This window comes from Semicossyphus pulcher, unplaced genomic scaffold (genome assembly GCF_022749685.1).
Source record: "Semicossyphus pulcher isolate SPU_LCO1_2020_fin unplaced genomic scaffold, fSemPul1.0.p SCAF_16, whole genome shotgun sequence".
In the NCBI taxonomy this organism is placed as follows: Eukaryota; Metazoa; Chordata; class Actinopteri; order Labriformes; family Labridae; genus Semicossyphus; species Semicossyphus pulcher.
The window spans coordinates 18806052-18826570 of NW_027211670.1; the positions used below are offsets into that span (position 1 = coordinate 18806052).

General features: G+C 41.9%; 1 protein-coding gene across 1 annotated transcript in view; it reads left to right on the forward strand.

Annotated features, from left to right (window-relative positions):
• The window catches only part of dock1 (dedicator of cytokinesis 1), a 248180-nt gene that overhangs the window by 159189 nt on the left and 68472 nt on the right, over nt 1–20519 (forward strand). The window contains exons 28-29 of the mRNA XM_069665134.1: nt 116–217; nt 2465–2559. Of these exons, the coding sequence (XP_069521235.1) occupies nt 116–217; nt 2465–2559 (197 nt within the window). The remainder of the gene's footprint in view (nt 1–115; nt 218–2464; nt 2560–20519) is intronic.

The window sequence follows — 20519 nt, forward strand, 5'->3', positions numbered from 1 at the left end:
TCCAATCAACCCGGCTAGTCAGTATCCATCAAAATCACAAGCGCAGAGTCATTCTATCCTCATCCTTCAATTTGAACCTGATTGTGTATTGAATCCACTTATTTCTCTTCTCCAGGGGAGCTTCGTGGCCAGCATGACTGCCACACTGAGGCAGATGGACGACTATCATTACGCTCATCTGATCAGCACCTTTGGCAAGATGAGGAGCGATGTGGTGGTGAGTACACCTTATCAACGTGTGCGTGTCTGCTGGATGAGGCACTCCAGGCTACATTGTCATGTAATAACTGAACATGCAGGCCCATTCTTCAATATTATTCGCTTTTTTCTTATTTCCCAGAATTCAAAAGTTTGATTAGATCTGTTGGGGAAATGTTTTAACTCCACAATAAAGTATGAAATTGAATTTCTGTTATTGAGCGCTGTGCTCTTGATGATAGTAACTCCTAAGGGAGGCAGATCGCTCTCTGCAGCCAACAAGTTCTGGAGGAGGGATTAATCTCATTGATGCTATGGATTTTAGCTCTGAATAATTCCTTCCTCAAAGCGGTATTTCTTTAGTAGCTCCTGCCAGATTAGCATAATGTTACTCTGTGGGAAAATCCTACTGTTTGCTTTTACCCCGGAAAAACGACCACGTTTGAGCTGCTTAGGACGGGCACAATCTGATTTAGATTACAGGTAAAGCTTTAAAGTCTTAAGTAGACAGATATTATAGCTTCTCTTTCAGCATGTAAAGCTTTTAATAAGTATTAAGTGAATGAAAGCCCTGTCAGATTTAGCAGGATTACTACTTATTTGTACTTTTTGTTGTTTGATTTAGCTCACGTTTGCTGCTAGGCAGCATTTATTTATCATGTTTTTTATTGAGACATTAATTCGATCTTCCAGGTGACTGTAAAGAGAAATCAATATGAATTTCTGACCGTTATGATCGTCCACCGGGCTTTTTTTCAGCCTGCCTGTCTAGTTCCCGTAGCAGGACAAACAATCACTGTGATGAAACTGGATCTTTCCCCAGATTTATTGTTCCCGAAGCTGGCATGAGCCGTATCCACATTTCAGAACTGGCTGCAGCCCAGAGGACTTCTGTTTTTAGCAGTGAACACCACCACAAAGCACAGGGGTTCATGCAGGAGTGAAATCTCTATAGCCAGAAATAGATGAACAAATATATGTATGTTTAATGAGTAAAGGTGGCAAAAATGTAACATTAGAAGAAGTTGATGACTTAGTACTCCTGGGCTGAAGTTAAAGGGGGGTATTATGCTAATTTCAAGCTTCACATTTCACTCTGTGATAACTGTGGAGTAGCTTGGCATCATATACAGTCACAGAAACCCCGCCCCTACAAGCCCGCTTTCTTCTAATTGGCCAGCTCTCTGAAGCCTTCTAAACGCTGCACTTTGTGACGTCACAAAGTGCAGCGTGTAGAAAAAACTGTGTGAAACCTGGCGTTCACTGCAGCCTGCAGACTGAGCTGAAAAGCCTGGGGATTACTCAAACATACTTTGACCTACAGATCTGAAACTTCACTCACGTTTAGACTGGACATCCAACATTGTAACATTGTATGTATGTCTTAAAATGGGAAACAGCATAATACCCCCTCTTTGAGGGGCATGTCTTTATTGAAAAGATAGTCTTTTAATAAAACTTGGATTTCTTTGCAGTAGAAAGATTTGGCTCCACCTGACCAGATGAAACAGAAAGTTTTCCTTTAGCTCAGAAGAAACAGCAATAACCAGAATGCACTGGGCCTATTGACTTCAAAGGCAAATCCCAGACTGCTCCTATTGGACAGACATTTAGTTGTGTCTACAAGTCCCTCCCCTGTCCATATGTGGTTATAAACTTTGGTGTAATGTTACACACTTTCTTTACCTAGAAATGTCACCGTTTCTGGTTACACAAAAAGGATCTTACTCTTTAAACAAAGGACGATCTTTGTAGGCATCATTTCTGTAATGTTGTCAGACACCTGGAGCAACAATCTGAGCCTGTCAGTGCAAAAACAAGCACTTTTAGTGGACATACTTTGATCGGGCGCAGTTGCCCTGGATTATGTTGCGGCCGTATCACGGCTGTGGACGCCATCTACTGGTCCGTTTTTGTTCCTATGAGTCATTTCGAAACACAGATTAAATCTAGTTTAAATCTAGTTTAACTGTGTAGCTGATAATTATACGTTCTGTTTGTTATCTGAATATCACATGAATAGTTTTCCTGTAAGAAGTAAAACAGCTGTAATCTTATTTATTTCCATCATAGAGTATAAGCAGTCAAATATTGGTCTCAAGTGCCATCTGCAAAAGAAAATATGAGTCACCTTGACTTTAGAAACTAATCTAAAAGCTGTTTCTGCCTGAAAGCCACAAACTCTTAACAGTTCATGCAGCTCTGCTCTTATCGTGGAGGTGGATGAATAACAGTTTTCATTTAGAAACATTTCTCTCTCTTACAGGACTTCCTAATGGAAACATTTATCATGTTCAAAGATCTCATTGGGAAAAACGTCTACCCCTCGGACTGGGTCATCATGAACATGATGCAAAATAAGTAAGTACCACATTGCCGGACTCGCATGCACGCACGCAAACACACGCATTAAGCTGCTTTAAAGCCCCGACACTGTTGTTGCTAAGGAACAGCAGTCAGAAGTGGGTAAGGGTGTTTTCTAATGTTTTTCTCTCCATGCAAATATCGGCACAAGGCCTCAGCAGTGTAGCAATCAGATGAGCAGTCAGCGCAGCCGCAAACAATCACATGAATTATAGATGCTCGGCTGTACGCTGCCTGCTAATCTCCGAACTTACTCTCAGCATTACTTTGTTGCTTGTTGTGCTGCCGCGGTCTTCTGTTTTATTAATGTGAACCTTGCCTGCTTCAGGTTTTGCAAAAATGTGAAAAAGAAAAGAAATGTGCGGTGCAGTAAAGACTTTAGTTAGGAGCTGTTGTTTAGTGCACAGATGAAGTCAGAGAGAGAAAAGTATATGCTTTTCTTGTGAATTTGTTTTACTTTCATTTGTATCTTTTTAGAGGAGAAACATACCAGACTGTTCTGTAGCTCTCAATTATGCAATAACACAGCAACGGCTGTCAGATGAAAACAGCTTAAAACCAAAATTTCCTCTTTCCCTAACAGCATCCATGCATTATTGAAAATGCCAGAGCTATGGTCAAAGAAGCATGGTCACTGTGAAAAGTACAGATGCGCGATATAGGATTTTTTTGCCAATATTTTCCAACTCTTTTTGCCGATTACACCGATATATTAGGCACATGTTTTTTCCCACCTCACTGCAGAGAACATCAAGTCTCCCCTGTAGTGGAATTGATATCATGCCTACTTTTATTGTAGTGGCCAAAAACTGCCATACTGCAGACATCTCGCACCCTTCTTCATGCTTGATGGAAGAGGCGTTATACAAAAGGTCACGTGTCTGATCACTCACGTTTCTGAGTGCACTTGAACGCAGCATCCCCCCGAAACACAGCAGTGAGGGAGACATGCCCGGACTTGTTTACTGCACCTACTATGGAGACATCATTGATCGCTGTTGTTAGCGTCGGCTTTGGCTGCGAGTGTATTTTCGGCGTGTTTGATGTTGTTAAGTCGGTAAAATTACGAGAATGTGAGCGAACTGTTAGCTAGTTAAGAGTTGTGAAAGCTGTTTAACTTCTCATCATTGGCTCGAGTTTCTGTGACTTTTTAGTCTTTATTTGTATAGTGTTGATAACTTTGCTAGTCATTTACTTGCTCTAAACATTGATATATTGAATACAAGGGACCGCAGTCATGTGGTTTAGAGCTATGTGAATCAGAAGCTGTGTCCCAATTCAGGGGTTTCATCCTTCGAAGGACACAGCGTCAAAGGCTCCTTCAAATGCGCACTCTGTTTCCCGGGACGCGAAGGATCCATCGGGTGCAACCTTCGCGGCGGAACGTATCCCAAGATTCATTGCACGCCAATTCAAATAAGATGGCGGACTCTTAAACTGCCGAGAAGAACCGTTTCTGGTTACAACTCAATCGAATATCTGCGATACACAAAATGAAAGTGGCCTTGAAAATAATTATCTTTACAATAATAGGTTAAGTTATGTGACGTTCATTATGATGGCTAGTTAGCCAACTAGCTACCTGTTGCTGGGCGACAGTAGCAGCGTTTGGTGACGGAAGGCTAAGGGCGGAAACAGCCAGTGACGCAAACAGGAAGTCCTCGACCGGGCTACGCGACCTAAGAATGTCTCATCCTTCGTAGACCGCGTCCTTTGAGGGCTGCAGCCCCTGGATTGAGACACAGCGAGACAATCGTCTGCGTAGTTGTGATCTGCAACAATATCATACTTTCTATTTCAGTAGCAGCTTATGTAGCCTTGAGCTTCTCGCCTCAAGCACAGAACAGGGCAGGAAACATAATTTTATTTGACGTTACACCACAGATTTTTATATTTGCCATCTGAGCTTATGAAGTATTACTCCCCGGTACTTGTAAACACACTTTGTTGAGTGATATAGTGCCTGTATTGGACAGAGAGCACCAAAATTGATATAACAAGACATTCCTGCAGAGTACCTGCAGCTATATCTGCTGGAGCCCAGCTTGAAAGTGGCCATTTACAGCAGGTGCAGAGTGTATAAAGGCAGTCCTTAGTTGACTCTGAGCAGTTTGATACCCGGCCCCCTCTTTCTGAAACCATTCCACCACCATCACCTGCTAGGATATTTGACTGGAGATTGCGTTGCTACTCAATTTTGGTTGTATTGCTTTCATCAGTCCATTTGATTGCTATAAGCCAGCTCCCTAAAAAACATTGTCAGCCAGCTGGGTCACAATGCAGAAGACATCAGCGTACCTTGTTGATGATGCTCACACGTGCCCTGCAGGTGTGCTCCTCACATCTGCTCAGCTGTGGCCTGAGCTGCGCTGTTAGTGAATAAAAAACATGCCGTTCTGACACTCAGCACACACACATCTGCTCCCACATGCTCGCACTGGACTAACAAGCTCCTTCAAACACCAACTGAGATTTTTTCCGGAGCGGCTTCAGGGATGCGATGAGGATCCCTGAGCTCCCAGCAGTTCATTCTCACATCATGCTTTGTAGTGTGACATGTTTTATTTTTGACTTGCAGACCAGGCCAACATGTCATTTCCCCTGCCGCAGCACAATCCTCCACTATTGAACCCTTTTGTCTGCTTGCACTTGTTTGTGACAGCCGTTGGATTAATTCTGCATTCTAGTCAGCAATTCAGCCACTCGCTGGAGGTAAATCATTGTTCAACTCAATGCAAAACAACCCTGTCAAAGTCTTAGTCATCTCGCAGACTTTATACTTGAGCCTGTTTGAAAACTGCAGGTGTCGGCTTCGCGACAAATCAGCAAAACTCTTCCGCGCCTCGCCATCCGTCAGCGCGCGTTTGATCGGTTGTTTCCTGCTCACAAAAGTGGGAACCCAAGGTGACAGACTCATCCATCCCACGAGAGGGCTATAAATGTTTTGCATTAACAATCTAAGAGCATGCAAGCTGTGTGCCTGCGTCATGCTCTTTTGCAGCACAGTCTTTGATTGCCAGGGGAGCAACGGCTGATTGTCAGAGGCTGCAGCATTGTTCTAGGTCCAACCCTTCATCCTAAAGCGCTTTTGTTTTGTTCAAGCTGTGTTCATTTATCTTTACAACCTGTTCGGTGGCAGCAAAGCTCATAATCTCTTATTACAAAAGGTTTGAGCGACATGGAAATGATTGGAGGTAGCCTGTTCAAACTCAGGTAGACATGAAACAACAATTAAATTAAAGTATTGACTCTGCTTTTTGCCCTGCTTTGGCCTCCACCACCTCCTGAGATAATTATCTGGCCTAAACTTTAGATGTTCGACTGTAATAACCAACTCGTTATTAACTTCGTCTGTCGGCCCTTTTACACTGGCTGGTTGGATCTATCCACCTTATTCCTAGCCACCGTGAATTATGGGCACGACTTCCGCCACCGAATCTCTCTCTGAACCAGCGTTTTCCATGGTAACGGCTAACCTCTTTTGTGAAGCAATCAGGGGATAAAACATGTGCGAACACCATCTTTTACACCTCAAACAGGATGATATTATCAGGCCGCTGCCTTCTACTATCGAGGAATGGGAAGACGACCTTAAGAATTGGCCTCAGATAACGTACATCAGCATGTTTAGCTACTTCATTGACTCCATTGCTAGAGACGGCTGTCATTACGAGACAAACACAACAATGCTCTGTCCTCCCTGAACTGAAATCATACCTGATGTTCTCCTGGCACTGCTGTCTCCTTTCTGGTGGTCTTTCGTAACCCACCCACAATGTAGGATGCAGGTTTTCTTCCGTCGGCTTTTTGTCGACGAAATGAAATGAGCACACATGAAAAGTTTTCGGTGGTCTCTTTTAGTTCGGGTTTTTCAGCCACTTTTTTTTTGCCTCCTCATCTGAAGGTAGGCGATGGAAATGGGTACGTCCGTTGTCGATGAGCTGGCAGTAACTAGCTTACTACTACTTCCGTTATCACACCGGAAGTTGTGCCCATAATTCTATTCACAACGGCGCCCCTAAGAATAAGGTGCCTGCTGCTGATGCTGCTGCTGGAAAAATGAGTAATGAGAGCGGCTGAACTGAACCTTCAGTAAGTGTGCTGTATATCCAGAACAAGAAGATGAACAGGTTAAAGGCTCTGAAGGTAACTTAAGACGAGGGTGACATTTTTTCTCATAAGCAACACATCCATGTGATGCATTATAAGTCTACAGCAACGTCATCGCTTAAGCATACATTAAAAGCCTCCTGAAGCTTACTTGCATCCCTCAGTCCCTCCTCACAGTGACTCGTTTCTCTGCAATCCACACACGCCACATCCAGCTCACAGATAGCCACCCACAGCAGCAGCAGCCGGTTCCTTTCATGTCCACACATTATGATGGCACCGCTAATGAGATGGGCATCAGCTGTAGCAGCAGTCGTTTCCTCCCACTCCTTCTTCTCCACCCATCGTCTCTTACTTCCTCCAGGTTGTAAACTGATTTATGGGCTCTAATTGCCCCGGGGACAGCGGCATCAGGACAGTTAGCCACTGACTGCCATTTCTCCCCATGCCAACAGGCCACAGGTTCATACTGATGGATAATTGGCAGCAGAGATGCGGCTAATTGGCAGCAATACCATTTTTCTTTACCTAATTCCAATATGCTTCTGACCGATACTGTGTACCCCTCTGGTTAGGGGTGGGACAAAATATTGATGCGGCATTATATGTTCCTCCTCACTGCAATACAATTAACGATACACCTGCGCCAAATATTGATTTACATTGTGATTCTCATTTAAGGTCGAGATGAAACGGCATTTCCAGAGTATCTAGCTTCCGTATCGTGACATAATTCCAAGTGAAACAGGACGTGCAGGCGGGACATATCATTAGAGGGATTTGATTTGATCGTTGAGAAGTGGGCGTAGACAGACGTTCTCCACAGCGCAGCAGCTAGCTAACTGACCGAGCGTTCTTGGTGCTCTGCGGCTAAATGTTGCAGATTGATTGACAGGTGGATGTCATGATATTATTGGTTGAAATTGGTTGGTACTAGCTTACACGTGATATTTTGTTTTACAGGAAGAAAAAAAAAAAGATCGGATTTTGATATAAGAATACGAAGAAATTGATTTTCTGTATTTTTTTTGGCCTGTGAGTTACCCTGCGATTCCCACTCCTACCTCTGATGCTTGTGCGGTTATAAAATATAAAGGTAATATTAGTGAGTATTAGTACTCACGGACACCCAGTATCGCATTATTTTGGAGGCGATACCAGCACCGATTGCGACGAAGGCCGTGGTTTGCTGAGAGCTTCATTATGTGCCCCCTTAACAAAGATATTAAGAGGGAGATATATAGTTGCCATTTCAGTCGTTGTTGTTGCGGTAAAATGGAGCAAGATTCTACTTGAACGCTCCTCGAGAAAATGTGAGTGTTTAAAGTAAGTACCAAACATTTTAGTCTCCTCTTTAAATGGGGCAGCATCTTGAAGCTTTAATGGAAGCAAATATACCCCTTGATGTAAATATACCCCTTGATGTAAATTGATTCATGCCTTTTTATTGGTACTTTAGGTAAAACTTTTTCTGTCAAAGAGCGCTTCCTAAACAAACTCAACTTGGCCTCTGTTTAAGCACTATACTTATAGTCAGTTTCTCCCAGAGAGGGAAAACCTTGCATTACATTCTTTAACTACACAACAGCTGCTGGCTGCTTTGTGCACTCAGCTAAATGTGCTCCCTTACAGATCTGCATAGTAAACTTTTCAAGAGCTCGGCACTCTTCAGCCTCAGAGCCCGAGATGTGCTGAATCGCTGCATGCTAAGTGCAGTCATCATCATCAATCTGGACTACGTTTATTGGCAATGATTTTTTTCATTCAGTCTTAAGGTTAAGTATTTAAACATCTGTGGATGTTGCAGCAACCCATCCATCTATTATCTATACCTGGAGCCTATCCCAGCTGTCATTGGGCAAGAGGCAGGGTACACCCTGGACTGATCGTCAGGGCAGACACATAGAGACAGACAACCTCTCACATCTACATGCAATTTAGAGTCACCAATTAACCTAACCAGCATGTCTTTGGACTGTGGGAGGAAGCCGGAGTACCCGGAGGGAACCCACGCATGCACGGGGGGAACATGCAAACTCCACACAGAAAGGCTGTCTTAGTCCGATTCCAACTAGGAACCTTCTAGCTGTGAGGCGACAGCAATAACCGCTGCACCACCCTGCAGCCCCGTTGCAGCAACTAAAAGAGCTAATTAACAGATTGAGTAAAAATGGTGCTCCATCATCAGCTGTAATTAGGGACATTTAACAATTTAAGTATTAAGTCTTTTTACTCCAAGTGGGTATCAGTGCCGCTTATAAGGAAAAATAAATCTGAAGAGAAAGTTTTTTGTGTGTGTAAGTTCAGAATAAAGTTAATATATATGGAGGATAAAGTCAAGACATTTCACCATATTCTGAATTTAAGTTTCATGTTATTGTAAAAAACATTCTTCTTCAATCTCAATATTTAGTTTTCTTATTGAACTGTGAAAGAAGAAGCAGCTCAATGAGGTTTTGTTGAACAATCACTGCTTATTTCCTGCACATTGTAAAGGTTAAAGCAATTATTAAAAGTTCAACGGTGTTAACCAAACACTTCATGCAAACATACCTTACAGCAGCTTTCTTGCAGTCTTTTTATTAAGTTCAGGGTTTTTTTGTCACGTAAGAGCAAACTTCACGTTTTCCATGCCTTACAGTCACATGATTAAACTCTTGATTTATAGGCTTCCAGTTTGCAATAGATTTCCCCAAATACCGCTGAAACTTTCCTGCCCAGCTGTTAAAGAAGTGTAAAATAATAGATTGAGAGATGAATAGGGAGTTCTCAGCGTGCAGATGAAAAGATGACAGCCCAGATGAGCTGAAGTAGGCAGCTCTTTAGCTGGATAACCGATGCCACCGGTCCCTCACAGACTCATTAGGAGAGGCTTTCTGACACTGGATGGCTGCCGCTTGGAGTTGTCTCCATGACTAATCCAGGACCTGCCGGGCAGGTCTGGAGGGCAGGAAGGAGGAAGAGGAGAGGAGAGGACTCGCAGAGACTGGAAAGACTGCCAATGTTGTTGTAATCCTGTTTGCCCCTGCACAACCCACCACCCACCAAGATAAAGAACGCAGAGACTGTTTACATTTAAATCTTAACAAAACAATTTACATTTTATATAAACCCATTATATTTGTACGATTTCATAGACATTACAATTTCCCAGGCAAATATACACTTACCAGAGTTAAAAGCTACAACTAACCAAAACTAATGCAGTATAATCCAACTGTGATTAAATTCCACCTTTGTGAATGTGTTTAGTTTTTCTCATTTATACGTGTCTGTGAAGATTCTCCAGGTCATGGTAATTTGAAGGTCAATCCAAAAGGCATCTGGACTTGGTTGAAGTTCTTGAGGACGTTTCACCTCTCATCCGAAAGGCTTCTTCAGTTCATTACTGCATTGTATGTGGGTGATAGGTGGCCTAAAGAACAACGCCCAACTCACCTCAACATTCTAAAGTTGGCAGTTGCTGGTTGCAGTCTTTAGAATGTTCCGGAAACCAACTGCCAGCTTCACACTGCCCAGACACTAACTAGACTTTTGTTGCCTACTTTTTCTTATTTAACTATTTGCTTTATTTTACATTGACGAATGTCGTGCAAACTGACTTTCCGCATGTGACTACAGGCTAGTTGCCAAGGGAACGCACTCTCAGAATGTTGCAGTTTGTTGGGAAAAGGTGCACATTGGTCCAACTCTCCACAACTCCACCAAACCCGACTGGACATGTCTAACTCGGAACAACTCCATCCGACTGTTGGCGCACACCGACAGTTGGTGTTGGTTGGAGATGGTCGACGTTTGCCTGGGCAGTGCGCAGCCACCTTAAGACGCCACCGATCACCCACACATTATGCCGTTTTGAATTCTCTGACACTCTGGATCATTTGAACCCAACGACCCACCAAGACCAGAGGGTGCTAATGACTCTAGGTGCTATGAGGTCAACGACTCTCATGCGATTACAACATCTATTAGCATAGTGATGACCCACAGAGGCTCCATCCACCAGTCAATTTAGAAGTGAAGAAGCCTTTCGGATGAGAGGTGAAATGCCTTTAAGAACCTCAACCGAGCCCAGCTGCCTTTTGGATTAAGCTTCAAAGTCATTTATACAAATGGGGTGAACGCTCCCAACTCCCTGCATAGTGTTAAATAACTCAAGAAATGGCAGCTTTGAAGCAGTCATACCGTTGAATCTACACCCCTGAAAAACAGTTACAATAAAATATTGAGAATAAAAACCTGTTTTAGGCGCGCCTTATAGTCTTGGAACTGCTTGTATATTTGTGAAAAGTCTAAGTCTGAACTCCCAGCAGGAATGAAAGAGAAAACACTGCCTTACAATAACATCTTTTCCACTCGACGACACTATCAATTCTTCTCATGCCTCAGCTTTTTGGCATTGTGAGCTGAAAAGAAAAGCCTGACCTTTCAATGACTTTCTTACTGTGCTGCTTTTGTTAATCTAGTGACAGTTGCCTGCTCTCTCTCTCTGGAGTTTGGTGTGTTGGAACCCTTATTTCTAATTCTGCAATAATGAGATTAAGTCGCAGCTTCACAAAGGATCCCTGGGACGGTTGTGGAAACATAGCTTGTGACACAGTTCTGCACACTGCATCGCCAGCTGCTGAGAGATGTACGGGTATTTGTTTGCCATCATGCCGGTGTAGGTCAGAAGCTTAACGTTAATCTTCTATCTCCATACGTACACAGAGAGCTGTGATGTAAATGCCAAACAAGCCGCCTATACAGACAACCGAGTGTACTACTCTTTGTGTTAATATCTGTCACTGTGTGTGTATCTGCCCGACGCTGAGCCTGCGTCCGGGCAGGTTAACGGTGTTTTGTCCACAGAGTGCGATGTTCTCTACTAGCCCTGATTGTTCCCTGTCAGTTGGCCTTTAAATAGCGCCCCCCTGAAGCGCGATAACATCCTATTTGATTTCCCTCACCGTGGTTTTATCAAAGTCATTATCAAGAGGCAGCAGGGTGGCTTACTGTGCAGAAAACTGTCAGCTGGACATGATATACTGGAGCTCCAAGAGGAAGTACTCAGATCAGCGGTGTGAGCACACCACACTAATACACTGTTAGAAAGTCCTGAATCCAGATGTGTACTTATTCCCTTACTGTGAAAATATAGTACAATTCTGCAGAATTCCTCTTTTATTTTGAAAGCATTTGTTCAATTTTGCAAGTAAATGAATTTAGCTGCATATTTTTGTGTTAGTTGTAAAAGCAGAGCTACTTTTAAGCACTTTTAATGGGGTTTAATTTATAACAGTATATTTTAGATGCACAATAAATCCCTAATCTGTAAAGTAGCGAGTATTTATAGCTGTCAAATGACTGAAGCCGGGTAAATGTAGGAGTACTAGAGCGTAAAATGGAAATAGTACTTTAAATTGGTGCAGTAGTTGACTCTTTCACAAATGTCTCCTCTGCAAAGGAGCAAGAAACCACAGCCGGAACTGAAATGGAGCCAAAAAAAAGTGGAATAAAAGAGCTTAGTGGGAATTAAATGCTTCAGATGTGCGCAATAGTTTACTTTTCAACTTCTGTTTTCTACCCGACCCTGGCTTTTTATTTTGTGAAGTAACTTTTTTTTGTCGACGCTTCATTCGAAACTTCATTGCAGCTCATTTCAGTCCTTCCTTTCTGAACATAACTGACATGTTTGCCGTGCACTTTATGAGAGATCATCTCACTTTGATAACCCAGTTACTTCTGTCTTGAGATCAAGGGTGGCCCCGTTTCATGACTGCATATCTGATGTGTTTTTGCTTTGCAAATCACAATTGGCTATAAAGTCAGCCTGCTAATACCTACATAAGACCCGCTTATAGATGCTGCTATGTTTGTCTGTTTTCCCATTACCAGTAGTGTATCCTGCTTTCTGTCTCTTTTCTTCTGCGTCACCGCCTGACATCAGAAACACACCAGAGACAGGGTTAGTAAACAGTGATGTTACGGTGGTTAAGTCTTTATTGGATCTATTACTCATTCAGTCTATTAATGAAACTCGGCGCCGGCAAATTTGGAACGATGTTGGAGCGCTGCTCAGACGAAGACGGGCAGAATTTGTAGCTGAGATGACAAGGAGTCGCAGAAGTTACAGGCGGAGCACAGCATCGCGCCGGAAAAGGGACGGAGATAAGCGTGTTGACACAGGTTTTGTGTTCCCATCAATGCTGATAGGATCCAAGGCGATAATTACCTGGGTCTTAATGCAGATTGTAACCTTTCCCACTGAGCAAAAAAGCTGGGTGTTAGCGTTTTTTTTGACCAGTCAGAAAAGGGCTTAAGATGTCTAGGCTTGTGTATTCATCTCTAATATATGCAGACTGTAACTGCTGTATGAATCCACGGAAAAAGTTTCACTCCTTGAAACATGGATACGTTTTTAATTTAAAGATTGTCAAAGAAAGTGTAAAAATGTCTTTCTTGTGCAAAAAGTCCTTCTGCTTTTATTCTCTCTCGAGTTATCTCTAAACGTATCATTTCTACTTAAAAGAAATCGTGAAAAAGACAGAATGTTCAAAGTTTAGAATCTGCTTTAATTGCTTGCTGATTCATCTGATAACTCTGAATATGCCTCATTATCTCTCATCCATTGCTCAACGTGAACTCCACCAACACTCTGACTCCTGTGCAGAAAGTGGGAGTTTTCCTCCTCGCTATTATTTGGAGTTCTGATTAAATCAGCCTCATTAGTAATCTGTTCACCTCTCCGCTAACTTTTAGCCTGGATGAAAAGCCGCCGAGGCTGTCATTGTTACACCTCAGATCTCTGTGTTTGTAGGCTGGCGGAAGCGAGCACTCCTCAGCTCTGACACTGACATCGCACTGCAAGGTGCTGCCAAGTCAAAGGGACTGCAGCTTTTTACCCAGAATTCAAATGGTATAAAGGGCTTCACAGGCCTGTGGGGTCAACATCTCAAAAATCAGGTTAAAGCTTCAGACAGAAAATCATATATTTCCGCTGTCACTTTATACTAACACAAAATATGCGTGTTGTTGTTTTTTTACTCCTGGGCCTCTGTTATAAGTTCTTTTTTCTATATAAAAAGTCTGCTGAGGTTCTGGTTCTGTCAGTTTCTTTCGAAGAGATATGCCCTTGTAGAAGTGTGATTTTAATCACTGATTATATTTTAAGCTTAATTCATCTTGCACCATAGTGTCTCTTATTCATTTAAATACCTCAGAATCTCTAAAAACAGGTTAAAGATCCTTTTTGTGTAATATTTTGGGCTGTGGCGAAATCAGATCTATTAATATTCCCATCAGCGGCGAGTCAGCATATTCACACATCGGCTACATATTTGTAAAAACAACATTTTTATTTGATATTTAAGACCATTAGCTACCGCAAGATAACAGCTAATGTTAGCATTCAACCATTTCCTAGCTAAGACGACCATTTGAGAATGGCACATGATACAAAAAACAAGTACAATCCTCCTAGCTATCCTAGTTAGCTTTCAACCAATTATAGCTAATGATAATGTTAGCTAAGAATAGGTTGAAACAAGTACAATCCTCCTAGCTATCCTGGTGCACTTTTAACCAATTATAGCTAATGATAATGTGTGCTAGGAATTGGTTGAAACGAATACAATCCTCCTAGCTATCCTGGTGTGCGTTCAACCAATTATAGCTAACGATATTGTTAGCTAGGAATTTGTTGAAACAAGTACAATCCTCCTAGTTAGCTTTCAACAAATTATAGCTAACGATATTGTTAGCTAGGAATTGGTTGAAACAAGTACAATCCTTCTATCTATACTAGTTTTCACTCACAGTTGTCCATACAGTTGCTAATTAAACAATGATGACGTCAGAGGAAAATGGCTGCCATGTAAATATGGTGAATTGTTCTGATTAGTGAATATTACAAGGCTATTACATTGAAGTAAGAACTTGCTAGCTAGCCCTAGCAGTTAGCTTCTAGCACCGCTTTGCTTAACATAGCTGTTAGCATGGCTGTAGACTCTTAGCCTAGTCTATATTTAGAATATTGCCAACATCCAAATAAAGACTAAAGAATCTAGCTTCAAGTTTTCAGTTGGTGTTAGCTTTGTTATTGTTAGTACACAGAGAAAGTCTCTTTGACTAGCTAAGTATCAAGATCAATGGCACTCACCATTACAGTTTGTAGCTATAAGATATAGAGCCTTTTTGTATTTGGTGCTCTTTATTGCTAAGTGGTCTAAATGTTAAAGTGAAGTAAAGAATTGAGACGATTTTTTCCCCCTCAGTATGAATAGAAAGGTCTAACAGATGAGAGCAGTCCTTTGACTCACCCCCTGGATATTTTTGAGTCATTAGAGCTTCCCCTCAGCTTCCCAGGGGTGTTCTGCTCAGCATAAATTCTTACAGCGGAGTTTATCTCCAAAGCCATGAATAACTCCAACCAAATACATTATATTGAAGACAGAAAAATACCCACACTGCAGCGAGGATTTGATTGAAAACCTGATGACTGGTAGATCTATAAAATATTAGATCAGGTGTGTGGAATAAAGGTAATCTAATTTAATAAATTGGGCTGATAATGAAGGTTTTTGACCTTGCCTTATCTCTGAGCACAGGCAGATCGGCTACGCCAGCTATTCAGAAATAGTATGCAAATATATCCTGATCATTATCTGGGATGCTCTCTGAACTCAATTAGCAAGTATGATGTGCTGATAACTTTTCATCAGCATACATGCTAGGTGTCTACGGGTGCAGATCATCCGTGTGTGCTTAAATCTGTGTATCGCGGCTGCAGGAAGCTAGCTGATTAAAAAGTAATAAATTAATAAAAAGCAGCGAGGGTATAAAAAGTAAATCCCTTGTTGTCTGAGCTGAAAAGTAAATGTACAGCACAGCCATCAATCAGCAGTAATGGGGTGATTTTTCTGACACTGACAGTTTGATGGAGCATATTTATCATAATGATGCCATATGTATACCGTGTCAGAGCGAGTCTAATGTGTAGGAGGTGCGATGCTGCTCTTGGACTGCCTAATTAGCAAGTTAAAGGATATCCAAGTGATTTTTTTGTCTCCCTAAGCAGAAAAATAAGGAAGCCTGTGATACCCGGAGATGATTAGAGCTACCTTGATTTCCCTGCTGAAATTTAGAAGAGGAAAAAAAACAGAAGTCACGGAGAGGGCAGGCTGTTTTTAGGAATTACACATTTCTAGGATGTCCCCAAAAATCCTTGATGTCTTAGCTGAAGGCCTAAAGCAAACACTTAATCCGCCGGATAAGTCTTTGATTACATTTATAGTAGCGGCTTAAATTTCCCACTCATTAACATTTTCCTCGTAGTTGAAATCAAGTTATAAAGAAGTTGTTTGTCACTGTCTCTGCTTCTGCATGTGTGCGTCTTATTTTCCCTCTGCTGCGTAATGACCGGTCGTCACAGATGTTGCGAGGCAGCCAAGCATCCGTCCCGGTGGCATTAGTTAATAATGCAAGCTTAAAAGACAACAGACTGTATCATATTTAGTTAATGTTCAATCTGCAGAGTCTTCAGTCACTCTCTTATAACCAGGGTGTGATTTGCCGGTGGGGACAGAAAGATATGCCCCTCTCTTAGAGATAAATGGTACTTCACCAACTGGCCATATAAAATAACATTTTAAACATAAATCAAAGGAAAGGGCTGCAACGGGCTGCAACGGGCTGACAACATTCAGTGCAGGCTGCATGACAACGGTGTTATTTCTGCTGCTTTAAATCCGTCCAATTGGCCATCCGATGAAGATGATCGCATCCCATATGGAAACCACAAACATGTCACTGTACTCAAGACTCTCGCTATTGAGGCCGCAACCTGTCCCACACTCCTCGCGGAATTCCACAAATTCAAGTGTCACGGTGTCACGGGAGAGAATCTGCACAAAGTGCTGACCGCTGTCTTCACGCTCCCACTGTCAACAGCCGAGTGTGAAAGAGGATTCAGTGCCATGAACCATATATTCTCACAGACAGTAAAAATAGAATGAACGTCTCCGCGCTGAACAGCCTGCTGTTCATCTCAGTAAATTGACCGGGGGTTTCCTCCTTCCCTGCCGGGAGATACGCAGCGATGTGGGTAAAAGAGGGTTGACATGCCGCAGATGACCCCGCCACAGGACAGGAGAAAAAGAAGACAAAAGTCATCACAGCAGACTTTTTTCTTAGCCTGATAAGTGGTCACACACTTTTAGTGGTAGCCTATTTAATTTAGATTTAATTCTATTGAATATTAACATTTGTAAATATGTGTTTTGTCAAGCCTGACCAAGCGGCGCTTTCCATGGTGCTGAAAGGGTTTCACAGCCCCTCTGTGTCCGCAACTGTGCATGAGGAAAGAACAGCGTTCTGATGTCCATTATTTAAAAAAAGATTTTGTCACAAATCGCACTTATAACTGTGTTTGCTCAAAGAATAGTCCCTGAAATCAATACTTCAATTAATTACACTGAATGGCAATTCCATCTTTCTATGAGTAATTCCTCTTGAGCTAACTCAAATACAATCAGATGTGAACTATAATTACTATCTGTTTCATTTAAGCACCACATTTTTAAAATTTCATACTTTTAAGATGGCTTTATAAATATATATTCTAAAGTTTAAGAAATGAGCTCTTAATGCCTTTAATCTTGTTTGAAATGGGCTTTTTTGGAGTGTCTCAGTCAGAGGCCCAGAGTGAGGGAGAATATAGTCTATTTTCATCCGCCTCATTAAGTTTTTCACTTTAATTAATGGCAGGATGTGCTCACAGAGGAACTGTCCTGTCTGTTCGTTAAAGCCCATTATATGTCTGAGCTCAGGCAGACTGCTGCCTTCAAACGGGCTTTGGGGTAACAGAGCTAACATTATCGCGTGAGCTGAAACACATAGGAGAGAGTCACTCATAGAACATGTTAACGGATATCACGTTACACTACAAATACTGCCGATCAGTCATGCAGACAGCTCAGGAGATTTCATCAACGCGCATCATCAACCAATCGTAGTGGAAGCGTGAAGGAGTGTCGCCGCTGTGAAGGCAGATCAGGCAGAAGTGCTTGATTGTAGCCGAGTTGATATTTAGCCAGAAGCTGTGAGGAGTATTGATCCTGTTCTTATTCTCTCTGTGTGACCCAGCAGTGGGAACTGTGGGTATGATGGTAATGACTGTAGAGCTTTCGGTGATTAGACATGGGTGAATCCATCACACCTTCCACCTACAAACAAGCCTCAGAAAATGTACTGTCAGTTCCGTAAAGGGGCCGTATCTTTTCAGTGGATATTATATATATATTCTGCATGGGTTTCACATTTTTGGGTGTTTATTGTTCACAGTGAAAAAGTGAAAACTGCATAATTCCGTGTTTTCCAGAATTATATTTTTAGACGCCTCTGAAATGAGCCGTTCAGAACAGCTGCAGGTTTCTACGTAGAACCTTGCTGTCGCTGAAATCGTCATTCACCGTCATTCACCTCAGGCTGCCTTCTTGCACGAGCTTGTAGTGGAGTCGTCAAGATTTCAACCTACCATTCCGATACCTCCCGGCGATTCTGGCTCGTACATATAAGGCCGAATAAACGATCCTAGAGCTGCCATGTTTTCTACAACTTTGGAGTGACAGTGCAGTGCGGCCGCTCCCCCACATGGGATCACATCACTCCAAATACTGTCAGCCAATCGCGGCTAAGGTCTGACCTTTGAATGGCAAAACGGCTTGTTTGTTTCAGGAGGAGGGAGAGGCTCCGAAAAATCATTACATTTAAATATGTATACAACAAAACAAACTTTACCAACATGATTCAAAAACACATTCGAATAATAGAAAATTGATTGCATAGCTGAAATATGTCCCCTTTAAGTTATGTTTCATTACTATGTCTGAACATAACACCACTGATAGAGTTTGTAAATGCAGGTTTAGGTTTCTTCAGGTCAGTAGTTTAATTGATATTTTTACTGAAGAATATCTGGTGAAGATTGGTTTAGATTTCTCTTTCCTGGGGTGCATTAAAGTTGTTGTGTTTCTTGCTTCAGGAAGAATCTAATCAATACTTTTTTTTCAACACTGAATGAAATATTTAAACCAGAGTATTTCTCATGGAGTTTTGTGTTCTTTATTTTATTGTGTATCCCTCACAGACAATGCAAAATACATTTACCAGAAACAGAGCAGCTAAAGCTAGTTTTAGTTTGCGGTCCCTCAGCTGAGGCTGCCAGTGATGTACAGGTGTACACAGTAAAACAGTTATGGTCATTAGCTGTCAACACATCATTTTCATCACTTACCAAAAGTAGAAGCGACAAGAATAAAACTCGCACTCAGGTGCCCAACCAGCCGTTATCATGTGTTTTTTTGTGTTCAGAAACAACACACTTCCGCTTTTTATTTTTAGATAATTAAACATAAAATAATAAGCGGCACATATTGAGTAGTAATATTTCTCAGCCCGCAGGTGCTGTATATGGAAACACATTTTAGAATTAGTCTAGTGTCAAAGCGTATCAACTATATTGACATGTTCACAGCTGCAGAAAATTGAGTGAGCTGTGTAGAGAGGGGGGAAGTCTGTGCTCGTGCAGACAGCATGGTGGTAACAGGCTGTCTGAGTGCTTAGGAGGAAGTGGAGGGGGCCTTCCACTCTGAGGCCACAGAACCAGAGAAATGAACTTCTAATGGCTTATCCAAAGGTGTTAAATGACAGTTAACCTTTCCAGCTAATGGTTAAGGTGACTCTTAATATGTATCACGCAGCAGCCTCGGATAGCATTTAGTCAGCAGTGGAGATAAATGTGGGACGTGAATATTGTATGGCTTTAAATGCTCCAGATCCCACAGCACTGCCTTCTCCACAGTGACAGGTATTTATGTTCAAGGTCAAATAGATGGGGAAGCGAGGGAACCCCTGGCCCTTTTTTTGCAGGAACATTAGATAAGAGATACTGAAGTAATGTATGAAGATTTACAGACTGATGTGAATGTACAACCTGCTGTAGTAAAGCTTTGAAGTGACAAAAAACAGTAGTCGGAACTGTGGGTGGGATCGTACCTGTTTGTCTTCTGTCAGCAGAAGCATGCTAGCTAACGTTAGCCACACGGGCTAGAATGTTAACTGTTGCTTTGAAACACGGCAGCGGCTCCTTCTCCCTCTCTCCCTTCTCATCTTTCATTGGCTGTTGTAATTCTGCGTAGGAAGTACAGACACAATTGTCCAGATTTTTATTCTAAATATCAAATATAGTTGAAGTTATCATGACAAAGCGCCTCCTCCACACAAGGGCCAATGTCTACCCCCTCTCTCTTCTCCATGTTTCCTGACAATCTTGACAGCTATCCTGTCTAATAAAGGCAAAGGCCAGAAAAAAGTCATTAAAAAAAATTAGCATCAAAGCCTCAATGTGTTTGCTAGCCATTCTCCATATTCACACCGCGGCCATTTTCCTCTGACAACATGCTCAGGGTGGGAAACCTAAATGACGTCATGACGTTGTACTACTGTATTCCACGTGTGGTTTAAACGAGCTACTGAGCAGACAATTGGAAGTGGAAATCATATTTCAAAGTAAAAGATATATGATAACCCATTAGTTATCTTTAGACAACCGCTAACGTTAGCATTCAAACACGTTATGTTAGCTAACAACTTTAGCTAGTAATAATGTGAACTAGTTACGTGTTCCAAGCTAACATTTTGTTAGCTAGGAATTTAGGCCTTTCCTATTTTATCTTGTAAAACTACCAAACAGTAATATTAGCTTTTAGCAAATGTGTAGCTAACGTTAATATCTAGCAAGTGGCTTGATACTAATATTAGCTGTTGTTGGACCACAGCTAATTACTTTGTATGTTGATGTACGACTA